This window comes from Athalia rosae, chromosome 3 (assembly GCF_917208135.1).
Source record: "Athalia rosae chromosome 3, iyAthRosa1.1, whole genome shotgun sequence".
NCBI lineage: Eukaryota > Metazoa > Arthropoda > Insecta > Hymenoptera > Athaliidae > Athalia > Athalia rosae.
Window position 1 is genome coordinate 9,623,573 of NC_064028.1, and position 13,851 is coordinate 9,637,423.

A 13,851-nucleotide genomic window follows, 5' to 3' on the forward strand; every position below is an offset into this window, starting at 1 on the left:
AAAAGATCTTATAATCGCAGAACGATAAACGCATAAACGACTCACCTACACGAACCACTCGTCTTTTTGGCTGGAGGAGATGTCACTGTAAATGAAAAGTGAATAATTTAATCGTAATGAACAGACTCCGTCCGTCCGTCACAGACACCGCAATCTAATCCAATTCTCGATGGTTCGATTTTCCAACTTTATTAACAGCGAGCAGAATGAATGGAAGCTGAACGCAAGAACTGGTTTTCGGATCTAATCGACTCGGAGTGCAGATTAGTCGCGCTCGAAGTTAGAAGGGGCCTATGCTCGTAGAATTGCACGCGTCGTTCACTAAAACGTGACGACGGTTTTTTGAATTTTCTTTTTTTTTTTCCCCCTCGAGATTCGTACCTGTCCGAACCGTGGCTCCTCACTTTGCCTGGCAGTAGAGGCGGACCCGGGCCGCGCTGTGCCCGAGCCTGAGGCCCGCAGGGCGCAGCCAGTTTCCCGGCCGCGGAAGGGTAGTTGCGCCCAGCATTCCACCCTGTAGCGGATGTCCCTTTAAGGTCGTCATACCGAGGGGCATTCCCACACTTGCACCGTTCGATCCGTACATTTGTTGCACTGAAACAATTTAGGAGGTAAAAACTAAAAGGTCGTCGTCGACGACTCGAAACCTCCCCTGCTGCGGAGACGATGGAGAAAAATGGATGAGAGATGAAAATTTCATGGTATGCAGATATTTCGTGTTAAACGTGGTGTCGCGATTATTATATCGTGGGTATGGGGAGAGAAATCGGATGATAATGGGAATACCTACACGGGAAATGGAATTCAATTATTGATTTTTGAAGACCGCTATACGGGGAATGACCATATGCTCGATTTCCCCTGTGTAGGATATTACGGTACAAATTTATGTCTCGATCCGATCCTCGCGCGGCGAAGCTCAAGAATTAATTTCGTTTCGGTTGCTTTTTAGTCTCTTTTTTTTATACGACAAATAAATTTCACGTGACGTTTATAATATCCGCGATGTTCGCCGTGGGTCTGATTTATACGGATTTTCGTCGCTGGTGATATCCGTGTACGGGAAATCTATTTACCGCTCAAGAATTTGACGATTTTATATAACTGAGAAATCGTACGCAGATTACGTGCGTTAAAACCCGTCTGTCGGCGGTCCTTCGGATTCTCATCGGCATAATTAATGAGAGAAAATAATTGAAGGGTTGAAAATAAAATTATGCGTAATACTTAACCGGGCAGCGATTCTGTATAGATATGTCTTCGAGAAATCGATAACCAATCGGGTGTTCGCGATGAGACGGATTATAACGTACACGGGAATGTTATACATTATTAAACCGTGCACCTTGTACTCGTGTAAAAATAAAAAGTATTCAAAAAAAAAAGAGGAAGAAATATGAATAAAGGGAACAGAATGGAAATCTTATTTGAAATCCGATCGATGAATTTCTATACAAAGCATGAAACGTACGTCTCTACCTATACGTACTGCACAATGCACGCCGAAGTGCACGGTGATTTTATTTTTTTATTATTTATTTTGCTATTTCGCTATTTTCTTTTCCGTATTTCTTATCGGGTTCCAGTCTGCTATTTATGAGATATTTTCTTCCATTTCTATGTCATATGCCGTAATGCGAGGAACGGGATATGCGCATCTTGGCGGGTACGCGTGGTACAGCATAAATATATATATCCCTACAACTACAAATAAAACTCATTTATATGCAGAAGAAATGTATCACAAGGTACATAATACATCGACATACGGAATGGAAACCGGAGCAGACGAAATGCAATTTGTTCATTTTTTTTTTTTTTCTTTTTTTTTATATTTATGCATGCATAACAAAATAAAGTAAATCGACCGCAGGGTTCGTGGTACACTTTCTTCCTCGAGTTACGAAGACAATTATTTCACCGACCATGTACAACATCGAAACGATATGAATCGATCCGCTGAGTTGTTCCCTCATTTTGTATGCACTAAAGTACGATTGCTTCTTTTTTTTTTTTTATTTTGATGTTTTATAAAATTCATCCATCATACGAATCTTGCAGCGAGTTACGTCAACCCCCGATAATACGGCAGACCGAAAATTATAATTCGAGTGAGGTGCGAGGTGAGGTGTTAAATTGAGCGTTCCTCGATCGTCCTCGTTCCTGAAGCAGCTTCAATATTGCAGCGTTACATATCTATATATAGTATATCAAAAGCGACGCGACGCTTCTGCAGCAGCTGCTGCGTGCCGGGTAACATTTTCGCAGGTAGATGATAAGCGGCGAAGCGATTTACTTGATAAGAATTAACGGGCACTTAACGCCCATCTTTCCTCATGATCCTCTTCCTCTTCCTATTCCTCTTCCTATTCCTATTCCTCTTTCTATTCCTATATACCGCAGCGATATGTAACCTAACCAGACGATAAAATATAACTATTATGCAGAAGGTTCAACGAACGAAATGAATTTGATCGGAAGATTTTAGGCACCGTTCGAACGCTATTTTCTAGTTAGTTAGCCAGTTTTTTCCATTTGCTTTTCTCGATGCGTAACGCTACTTGTTTTTTTCTCTTCCCGTAACAGAAATTTCCGTTTCCTCGTCGTTGAATAATAATCAGTGATAACTGTACAGTATCAAACATTCATTTAAAACTCGTCCCAGCTGAAACGATTAGAAATATTATACAGTGATTGGAGAAAGTTGACCAACATGTTTTCGATTGGCGTATTTTTTTTTTTTTTTTCAAATCTTAATCTACAAACGGTACTTTTTCACTCTGATACGGAGTAAACAACTCACGAGAGAGAGAGAGAGAGAGAGATAAATAGATTTCTGATAAACAAAAAAAAACAATAACACTTAGTATTATATTCTTAGATTATATAAATAACAAACAATTTATATACACGTATAGTTGCATCATTTTTTTCGTACGTCTAAAAATCTTAATTTAACTAATTTCAATAATGTTAACTTTTTTTCTACGGACAGAAATGAGTGGAGAAATTATTTGTGAGTGTCTCGAGGATTTTCCGTGAACGGTCCTTGGGCGAAGGGTTCCTCGGCTCTGGTTTTGACGAGATGAAAACCTCTGTATTGAAAATTGCATCGATCTCCTGCCAAAACGGCTGGAAATCTAGGTGGACATAACCCCAGTAAATATGAAAGAAGTCCGGGGCACGGCCAGCCCCAAAAACCGATATCTGAGTTTATCGATTCGGCGAAATAAACCGCGGCACGATGATGATTACACCCGAAAGGATTCCTTTTCTCCCAGCATCCCGGTTGATTAATCCCGCCGTTCATATAAAAATCAATGTGTCCACTGGCCTCGACCTTCCCTTGTATGAATGCGTTCGTGTGAAACACGTCGACGAAATCGGCGTCTTCCGAATCGAGTTTCTCATCTTTACTCACTGTTATGAACAACGGCATCGCGGGATCGAGTCCTGTTATCCTCGGTATTTTATAGGGTCTGAGAGCCCTAGCCGAGAACGCCGGTACGTGTGCGCCCAGTGAAAAACCGATCACGTGAATGTCCTTGGCACCGGTTTCCTTTTTTATGATATCAATCAACTGAGCAACGCAATTACCCACGTGAGGTACGTTGTGAACGGCAACGGGATAACAAGGAGCAACGGCTAATCTGTGCCAATCGACCGCTATGGCGTTATACTCCCCTCTGGTCAGATATTCCGTCCTTATACTGACCAGCGTGTCGAGAAACATGTCCGAATTGTAACCGTGGATGATGATTTTCGTCGGATTATTAGCGTTGAAATCGGTCTGCCGGATGTTCGACGATCCAAATTTTGATATATTGATCTGTTGGCTGTCGTTCATGTTTTTACGCGTGTAAAGGAAGAATGTCACTTCGTCATCCGGGCAGGTGTTGTTTGTTTTCACTAGACACGGACCGATAAAAAAGTCTCGAGTTGTCAGCGGGAGGTCGACGGCTACCTGAGATGAACGAGCGGAGGAAGTTGTCGTGGGAACGAAGTTTATCACACGTGCCCCGTTCGAAAACGATATTGTCAGAGTTACGAATAACGCGAAAAAATTAACGCCCATCCTGTCAGCGACGACGAGGGTGATCGACCCCCCGATGTTATCGAAAATATTTCAAAACTGCACTTTCACTCTGTCGGAGAAAATATTTGTTTTTTTTTTTTCCACCTTTTCACGTTGATTTTTTTTATCCGCGCGTCACCTGCACGCTGTCCTCCTCATAGCGTTTCGCGACGTGTTTTAAATTTCCTTTTTTTTGTCATAGATCCAAGTATTTATACCTGAAAATTGTGTGCGTTCTCTTTTTCTTTTTTTTTTCAAGAAACGAATGAATTACGATCGGGAGAAAACTTCACCGAGTTATATTTATTTAATTTTCACTCGAAGCACACGTAATAACTTCTGATAAGTTTCCGGATGTCACTGCACCACGTTAACTTCAGCACTCGGTGTGGTAATATTTGTTTAAAACATAATAAAAAGTACCGAGCTCTTGAACGTCGCGAGTCCGAATGAGTTATGAATCGGAAATGCCAATAAAGGAAGGAAAAAGAAAAATATATGAAAACGAGAGAAGAAAAAAACAAAAAAAAACAAATAGTAAAAAAAAATTCTGGCGGGGGACGCACGTCACTTTCTCAGCTTTATTCGTGCATACGTGAGTCAACGTTTGAGAGTCCATAGAGTCAGTCAATGGCGGCTGGTGGGGTCAGTAGGCCAGTCAAGTGGAAGACTTGAAAAAAAGTAGTCGCACGTTACACGTTTAATTTGATAAGTGTCGGCCTATTGAATACCTACGCTGTATACCCGCTGCGGACTCTATTTCTCATTTCAAGCGTACGCAAAAAAATAAGACGTGCGAATCGTACGTGATGTACGAAGTTGAATTTTCGGCGCCTGATTGGCTTGCCAATTCGTTCGTTTTGATAACTGAATTTTTCATGAAGTCCGATTTTTATTGCCTTTCTTTTTTGTTTATTGCGATAAGAAATTTCTGTCTGAAAAAAACAACTCGCCGAATGCAGTAAAGATTTCAATCGTCCGTAGACGAGTATAAAAAGAATTGAAAACATTCCAAACAAAAATCACGGATTCCGATGAATTGTACCATTTCACTAATACCGAAGGAATTCGAATGATTCATTTTTTTTGAAATTTTTCGATTCCGATCTCCCAGTTATCGGGAATCCCATAAACGATACGATTCGCTATTGAAGTATCGCCGTTCGATTTGATTTCCATTATTCTTTACTTAATTTTTGTTGTTTAGCTTTTGATTTTATCCTTATCTGTAAAACTCGTGGTTTTAGACAACGCTTCACAATATCATAATCTCATGCGATTCGTTTATCATTGCGTTTGATAAGTAAAGTAACAATAATAAAAATAAATACTCTTGTCGTCCGTACATCCGTAAACAAGAAAATGTGGTTTCGTGAAGTGGAACCGTAAAGATCACGAGACTTTAACAAAGTAATGCGCAGTGTCGCCAAAACAATTGATTCCCCTACATCGTTATCAAACCGAAATAAAAACTAATCGTTAAAAGAGAGCATAAAAAAATCCTCGTACCTCTATAACTGCGGCATAATGACACACAACAGGTATACGTATCTATAGTATATATATTCGTTCTGTGAAAGTATGGGACGTGATTGCCGGTAGCTGGGACAAGAATGATTACTAATTATCTTCGCTACCCAAAAGAAGGTGTTTCAGGGCATGTTGTTAATTAATGCAAAAGAAAGTCAGCAAAAGTAGCGATTATTATTCGTACAAGTACACGGCGAGAATGTGTCGCGCGGCGCGGCGCGGCGCGTAACTCGCGATGGTTAAAATATATCTCGTTTTTGAATTTGCCTCGGAAATAAATCAAAAGTAACTACAGAAGAAATGTCACCAGTGTGTGTAAAACACTACAAACGTATCGTTATACGTATAATATGTACGATATACGTGGACCCATTGTAATATGTTACATACATGTGTAGAGAAGTACGTCGCAGATTATAGATCGACGATATAATATAAATGCGAATCACGTACTCCACCGCCGCGATTATATGTACGTATACATATATCATATATTTATGTATTTCACGTGTATATGAGGTATGTGGAGATAAGTCGATATTGTGCAGCACATAACGATCGCTTTTTATTCTGATTTTCGCATCGGTATTTATAGCGTATACACCTATATACCTATACTCCATCGTATATAGAAAACATCGACGACGTTTCCTCCGCTTGTAGCTTCAGTTTCGAGGTACGTACGTACGTACGCACAAAAGCGTGAGATGTTGTAAGAAAATCAAAAATTGTTAACCGAATAAAGAAAGCTCTTCGAATCGTGCGGCAGCTCTGTTTTGATATTTGATTACAGCACGCAAGTTTGGGGGAAAAATTATGTACGCACGTACGTATAGGGTGTACTAAAAGTTTTCCACGTAATTACACACCCGTTATAACATAATTTCGTGCAACACGAGCTGCTCGCGGTTTTTATAAGTAGGGTAAGCGTTCGTGTTTAATACGAAGAAAAAGAAGAGAGGAAAAAAATAATATTAAAAAGAAAGATACAAACGATAAGCGTGTATAGTATACGGCGCTTGATGATGTTCGTATATATATAAGTACAATACGCGTACACTCCTTGAGGACATGAAAATTTTTTAATAGAAAAAATATGTGTGCGTAACGCGTTAAACGAATGCGAACCCCGCAGCTGATAGAATGGGTAATTTTGGAAACGCGATCTGCGATAATGAAAAATAATCATCCCGCACCTAACATTATAGCCACGAGACGTCTGCGAATCGGTACGTATTTTCGACGATCCAGATAGCACTGCGAACGATCGAAAGAAAAGAGGAAAAAAAAAAAAAAGGAATCTGACTGCGAAATTGGTAGTGAGTTGCGTGTGAAATTGATATGGGATTTTTTATGTATATGTAATGTAATGTATATGTAATTATCGTCAGTTATTGGTATAGGTAATTGTGTTATGTATATAATATACATAGGTATACATCTATTTGAGTACGATAAAATAAAGAGAAAAAATCATGGCGATTTATCCGTTGTGTATACTCACATTGAAAGCTGACAGGTGGATGATTTTGAGCGTTGTTAGTACTGTGCACGTGTCCCGGTGTTAATGTTCTCCTTTTACAAAGACACATGAACATTCCCGCCACTATACCCGCTAGGCTTATCAGAGTAGAAACAATCGCGACCGCGAACCATGTTCTTTCCATACCAAAGATGGTCGACGCCTCCGTATCTGAATGAGGAAGTGGAAAATCGTCACGATAAAGTTCCAACGCCGTTATTGAGGAATGCGAGCACTCGTTTTCTTCGCGAAAATCTCGCCTGCGCTTTGAAGTATAAGAAGAAAAGAAAAATTCTGATCGAACTCACTGGTGCAAAGCGTGGACGTTGCTTCGTCGGACCCATCTCCGCAGTGGTTGACACCGTCGCAAACCAAATCGGTGTCTATGCAAAACTCTCTCGAATTGCACTTGAAATCCTTGCAGGTATGCTCTGTAAGGAGAAGAACAAAGGATCGTTTTCAAAACCCAAACATAAGATGACGATGACGAGAAACCAGTTTCCGTGGATCCGAATTTTGAGACGGCCCGCGGTCGATTACGTCTTATGTTTTTGTTTTTTTTTTGTTTTTCCCCCCGTTGCGAAGGTTCGGCGAAATTCGATTATACATTAAGATTCTCGAGACAATGGTCGTCTCACTTTACCCGGTGATCAGATTAAGTGCTCGTATAATTCATCGCGTTGGTTTGGTGGAATTTTGGTCGACTTACACGCGCCCGTCTCCGCTTGGGCGTGACTTAGTATTGTTTTCTTGATAGCTGGGTAGGTATTACATCTATAGCATTACCTATGTATAGTATATACACGTATAAGTATCCCGCAGACTGCCAAAGACCTTCGTTCCATCGAGTTATACATATATGCTATTTTATACCTATGTACATATATATAGGTTGGGGCGATTAATAATTCACCGGGGGTAATTAGCGACGAGGAGAAAAGAAAAATTGAAGAAAGCGGGGGAAAAAAAAAATTGAAAAAAAAAATTGGAAAAAAAAAAACAACAGAAGAAAGGTGAATGCAGAGACTTTTTCCACGAGTTCCTGTATTATTTCAAAACAGCGAAAGAAGTCCCGAAGGGTGTTTTTTTTATTGTATTCTTTTTTGTGTCGTCCTAAAGGGATTGAAAAAATCTTCGTTAATACTTACTGGGATCCTTTACTGCCGTGATGACGAGACGGAAACCGTTGGAATCCGTTCCCCAACCGTCGGTAACGTATTTGAGAGTTACAAAATTCGTCCTCGTAAAAATAGCACCCACACTTTGCTTCGTATTTCTACATGAGAGATCAGCCTGAAAGCAAGGAATTAGAAGGGAAGAAAAGGAAATTAATTTGCGTTGGTGAGAGTGAAATAAATTTACGCCTGTCAGGAGGCAATCCAACAAACGCGATTTTTTCTCACCTCAGCGGGTGATGTACGATCACTTTCGAAAAGATTATCGAAAGATTTAAAATGGAATCCTCTTTCTCTTGGTTTTCTTTTCTCGTAGTTATCAACAACGGAATATTTGGATATTTGGAAAAGTTAACGAGCGGGTTGGTGAGGTTGGTTAAAGAATTTCATGGTCGAATAGGTGGGGCTGTGTACGCTGCTGGTGGAGATTGATGAAACATGTACAAGTATGTGTAAAGGGTAGTTAAGATAAGCCTTAATTTCTTATATTACTTTGCATATTCTGCTTGACGACGACGTAAATTGCGGGTAATAACATTGTCAAATTACGTGTAATGATCACCATCTGCACGCTCACTACCACTCGTACTTAATTATAACACAGATATACATCTGTAGCCACGTGATTGCTCGTTTCGGAATTCCTCAAGAATATATTTGAAATATGTAATTTTCATTTTCTCATCTTTTTTTTTTGTTTCTTACTCCGATCTAATAACTGCCGTTTCACATTTACTAACACCGTGAGATTTATTAATCAGGAATGAGTATCGGCCATCTTGATTTCCCTGTCCGTCATCATCATTAGTTACATAATTGAATTTATGTTAATTACTTCTTAGCGCCCCTATTCTGAGGAATACGTGAATTGACGGGTTATGAAATGGTCTTTTCACCGAATGATCGAAAGAAAACCGAATGGAGAAGAGATAATTCATTTTCTTTGCAATTAACAATAACTCGAAACCGATGGTTTCGGACATCAGATAAATACGACAAGGGTTGATTACATCGGTAGTATTTTCTTTGGATTGCGTAACTACAAAATTATAAACCGGGGGTAAAAAAAAATCGAAAAAAAAACCAACCGCCAAGTTTGAAGCTGTAGTCTTTACGACCACCGCTGCACCACCACCGTCACGGGGTACGTAATATCGTACGCGAGTACGATATACATATATGTATAGAGAAATGATGGGGGGGAGTGAAAGTTCGTTGATGCAGCCGATGCAATTACGATAAAACTAGAAGCAGAAGCAGAAGATGGAGCAGAAAGCAGAGGTAAAAGCTAGTTCTTGGATTGCCTCACGAACTTAGAGGAAAGAACTTCGGTAGTTTTATATCCCATGCAATTTGCAGACTCCGAGGGGGTAGCAAGAAACGAAATATATATTTACGTTTACGTGTACCTATGTAGGTACACCGTCCAACGATGTTTATAAGAAAGAATTCCAAAGTTGTTCGAACAATTTTAAACGTACTTATGGTTAGTTCTTCGATCCGAAATCAAATCTTTTTACGCCGTATTCTAAAGTCATTTGAGCGCAGGAATTCGTATCTTCGAGTGAAATTAAACTATCTACAAAATTGATCGTGTTGTCGCCAATTTTTCGCTTTTTGGAGCGGAAAAGTTGAGATAATTCGAGATTCATACTCAACGAATTCGTGTTCCCGAGGTCAAAATACGTTGATAAAGTGTCGTACAATCGATTTCGACGATACTCAATTTTTATGCCAAAAATCTAAAAAAATTCAAAGGGGTTTGGATGGGTATTAAAATAAGTGTTTCTCTATAAATATGTCTTTCGCCATCTTGAACGATATTTTCACGGTATCGCAGAAAAAAAAAAAAAATAGTTTGTTTGTGGCCCACTATAGTATTATAGTATACGGAGCTTATTCATTCTGGCTAAGGATTGTTTCGAATTTTGTTTTCTTCTTCTTCCGATCCTTCTGTTCCCTGACCGTTTCATCTCTATTTAGGGGTGCACAACGACTGAAAGTGTCACTGGTTTCACCGCATCAATCTTCCCTTCTCCTCAGGACCGATGCCACCCTCGATTGGGGGCGACGCGACACCCGCCACTTTTTCTCCTTCGATAAACTCCCGCCCCCATTGTATACGCGTATGTACAGCTGTATATGTACACATACATACACAAGCCCTTCGTCTCTCTCCTTCAAATCCGTCGCTCTGTTCTTTTCTTTTACCTTTCTCTTTTATCTGTCATTTCGCGATGCCAACAACCAACCCTTAACCCCTACCCCCTACCCCGTTCCACCGACCCTCTTTCTCATCCCCCTTCGAACGTCTTCGGTAACGTCGCTTGAACAACCCCGAAAACAAAATGGGATACAAAATGCCGCCAATTCCAAAACAGCTGTCGAGCAGTTATAATTTATTAGTACACCCAACGCTTTCGAATCGACGGAGAAAAAAAAAAAAAAAAAAAAAACACGGATCTCGCGAAAGAATCCCGTGAACAATTCGAGCGACAAAACTCGTTGTCGTCGCAGAGCGAAATCAGAAGAAAAAAAAAGAAGAAAATCTCATTCGAAGTTACAAAGATTTACGGATGAAAAATTGATAGTTTATGACATACGCTTCTGAGTTTTTGTCACGATTGATCTGAAATGAATCGTAGAGGCGGAGAACGAAAACGTCGGGAATCGGATTGCTAGAAGATCCATATCCTTGAAAAAAATTCTTTCCTCCCTCATTTTCTTACCACTTGTTACAGATCCATCAGCGTCAAAGGAATTGGGGAAAATAATTTTCCTCGGATTAAAACGAGGATTTATAAATCAATTCCTGTCGGTCGAATCGAATTGGATAATTGTTTTTACCTTTGTATAAACTGAAATCTAATAAGGATCCTAGTAGACGACGTCGACGTCGACATCGGATTACCATACTAAATTCTGTCTTACTGGGTCGTTAATCAAGAGTAAATCGTTAATTAGAAGTGTCATAGTACACAGTTCTTTGCCCCCCACCTCCACCCCCCCCCCCCCTGAATTTTTTCTCTCACTGTAATGTTTTTTCTCATTTTTTATTCTGAGTTTGATCGAACGCACTACCCGTACCCACACCTGCAGTGATGCTGCAAACAGAGCTTATACAGCACCCACGCTATACGTAACATTGAGACGACGATGAAGGGGGGTGATTAAAAGAGACGAAGGGAGGATGGTTGAGTTTTAATGTATTCCTCCATTAAAAATTCTGAACAGCCGGAGTAGTCCAAGGGAAGAAAACGGGGGAGGGGAGAGGGCGCGCGCGGTGCCATATCGTGTGTACAAGGCGCGAGGAATTCGAGAGAGTTTGGTTTGAAAACTTGCATCATTAATCAGGATTCGGTTCTTCGATCCTTTTTTTTTCTTTTCCTACACAGTTTTTTTTTTCTTCCACTTTTCCCTTTCGTTTTTTTTTTTTTTTTTTCTCTTCCTCAGGTCCGGTATACACGTGTATATAACATCAGCGCGTGCTGCGCTCGAAAAATTCCCGCGTATGCAAGAGATATATACGTAAGAAAAAAGAATTCAACTAATTGTAAGAAAATTTTTCCTCTCCTTTCTTAATCGGTTTTTATTCAAAGGAGGAATGAGATCGAAGATATTCGGGCGTGTGCCAAGCGAAAAGCAATGGAAATATATGAAATCCAAAGGCCGTCGAAAATTCGAATGAGAAATAATATGAGGAAACGACTCGGCGCAGCTAAGGAACGAGAAATTGCAGTCTGACTGTTACAGTTGATACTACTGCTGCTGTTGCTGTTGCTGCTGCTGCTGCAGTGTGGAAGAGAACAAAAAAAGGGAAAGGAAAAGGTATAAGGGATGCTAGAGAGAATAGAATGGAATGGAACAGAATGGAATAGAATTTGTCAGTACATTCAGGAGCGCAAATTGCTATCGAGTAAAGCCTGAAGCGAGCCATCTATAGCTGCGAGGCTTTTATCTATTTCAAACACGTCGATAATCCGATTTGAAAATTATTTTTTATTCACCCCACCCTCCGACTCGTTTTATCATATTCTCAAGCTTTCAACTTGGAAGCTTGAGACACATCGAAATCCCAATTTCTTCTTTTTCTTGTTTCACGTTTTTTTTTCAGATGCATTCAGTATCAATAACAATAACAAAACAACGCCCCTGACGATGTACTTTTTGCTAGATAAGAATTAATCGTGAAACTAAATCACTGGATATCCGATGACGATTTTTAGAAATATGAAGGTGACAATTACCTTGTAATTACCGACCGCGTGTGCGCCGTCGTAAATGTAGAGATGATCGTTGCAGTCCAATTGAAGTCTATCGAATCTTAGCATAAAACGTTGTAATATACTGTGGGTTTGAAATGTTATAGCACAGTCTAAATTCCTCTCATTCTGCGACGTTAACACCGCCCCGTCTATTTTACGGTACAACTGTTGCAGGAAATGATTTTTGCACACGTGGATCATCTTGTCTGAAATACAGAGAAAAAAAAAAGTAGGATTAGAAATTTGATGCTGGTTAGAAGAGAATGTGTGCTCCGTACATTTTTTTTCTCAACGATATATAGCGTATATTTGTTTCGAAAAAAGTTTCGCAAAGCACCTCGTTAATCAGGGCTGTTAGAAATTTCGTTTCTCGCCGAATAGATCATTCCAACGTCGGAATTCCACGTGGGAGACGCGGTGAATCATGAGAAAAAGAAATCACACATAATAAACATAAGTAGTGAATCGACCTAAAAGCTACCCCTCGATGAAAAAAAAATCTTTACGCTACATGAATGAAAAATTATAAATATCATTAAATCTCGATGGAATCGGTTCCTAGTAGCGCAGAGTCTAGGGAAAAATTGACGATCGACTTATTGTTAAAACATCCAAAAATAAATGAATCAGTGCTCAAATTGAATACTTTTTTTTCTTTAACAAGACACAAGTGACTGATTTGTTCCATCTTGGGTTTAATTAGGACTAGATACATTTGTAGATCAATTGAACAATTAGAAATGGTCACGCATTTCTGTTTGATCCATTCTACGATTAGTATTTTCACGGTGAGTTTATGCATACTGTATACATATGTATGTATAATGTACGATACGGATGTGTACATAAAACGCGTGGCCTCGTGCGCTAGGAAATAGTTGAACGTACGTACGTACATACGTTGCGTTCACCCTTCATAGAAAATAGGGGTCGTTCGCGGGGAGGTTCACAACCCCGTGTGCTTCCCCTTCTGTTCAACCCCCATTCCCATTCCCATTCCATTCCCATTCCCGTTCCTATTCCCATCCCTCCTCTTCTCGTCTCTTCTCTTCTCTTCGCTTCTCTTCTCTTCTCTTCTCCTCTTCGTCTCTTGGTCGTTCTGTCTCTCCTACGCGGGCCGTTGTAAGCCCCCCCACGATCAATATTACTCTCTTCAAACAGTGCCTTCACAACCCGCTAGCCACGTTCTCTTTAACTCTTCTCTCTCCCTCTCTCCATCTCCCTCTCTCTCTCTCTGTCTTTCCCCTCCCCCCCCCCTCTCTATATATGTGCATAATTTTCTCG

At 40.1% G+C, this 13,851-nt stretch overlaps 2 protein-coding genes across 3 annotated transcripts in view; both read right to left on the reverse strand.

The window, feature by feature from the left end:
• Window positions 1-13,851, reverse strand: part of LOC105683342 — a 47,623-nt gene that overhangs the window by 6,119 nt on the left and 27,653 nt on the right. For both annotated transcript variants that reach the window (XM_012395877.3, XM_012395878.3), the window contains exons 2-7: window positions 12,550-12,773; window positions 8,276-8,420; window positions 7,436-7,558; window positions 7,110-7,298; window positions 382-594; window positions 46-85 (exon numbers count right to left, since the gene is read on the reverse strand). In XM_012395877.3, the coding sequence (XP_012251300.1) occupies window positions 401-594; window positions 7,110-7,298; window positions 7,436-7,558; window positions 8,276-8,420; window positions 12,550-12,773 (875 nt within the window). In that variant the 3' untranslated portion in view covers window positions 46-85; window positions 382-400. The remainder of the gene's footprint in view (window positions 1-45; window positions 86-381; window positions 595-7,109; window positions 7,299-7,435; window positions 7,559-8,275; window positions 8,421-12,549; window positions 12,774-13,851) is intronic.
• On the reverse strand, window positions 2,853-5,260 carry LOC105683341 (lipase member H). The gene has a single exon (XM_012395876.3). It carries the CDS (start codon window positions 4,073-4,075, stop codon window positions 3,011-3,013), a length of 1,065 nt encoding a protein of 354 aa, XP_012251299.2. The 5' UTR covers window positions 4,076-5,260; the 3' UTR covers window positions 2,853-3,010.

Bases quoted from the DNA above. Each gene is read 5' to 3' on its own strand.
- LOC105683341 (XM_012395876.3), bottom strand. From the start codon at position 4,075: ATGGGCGTTAATTTTTTCGCGTTATTCGTAACTCTGACAATATCGTTT.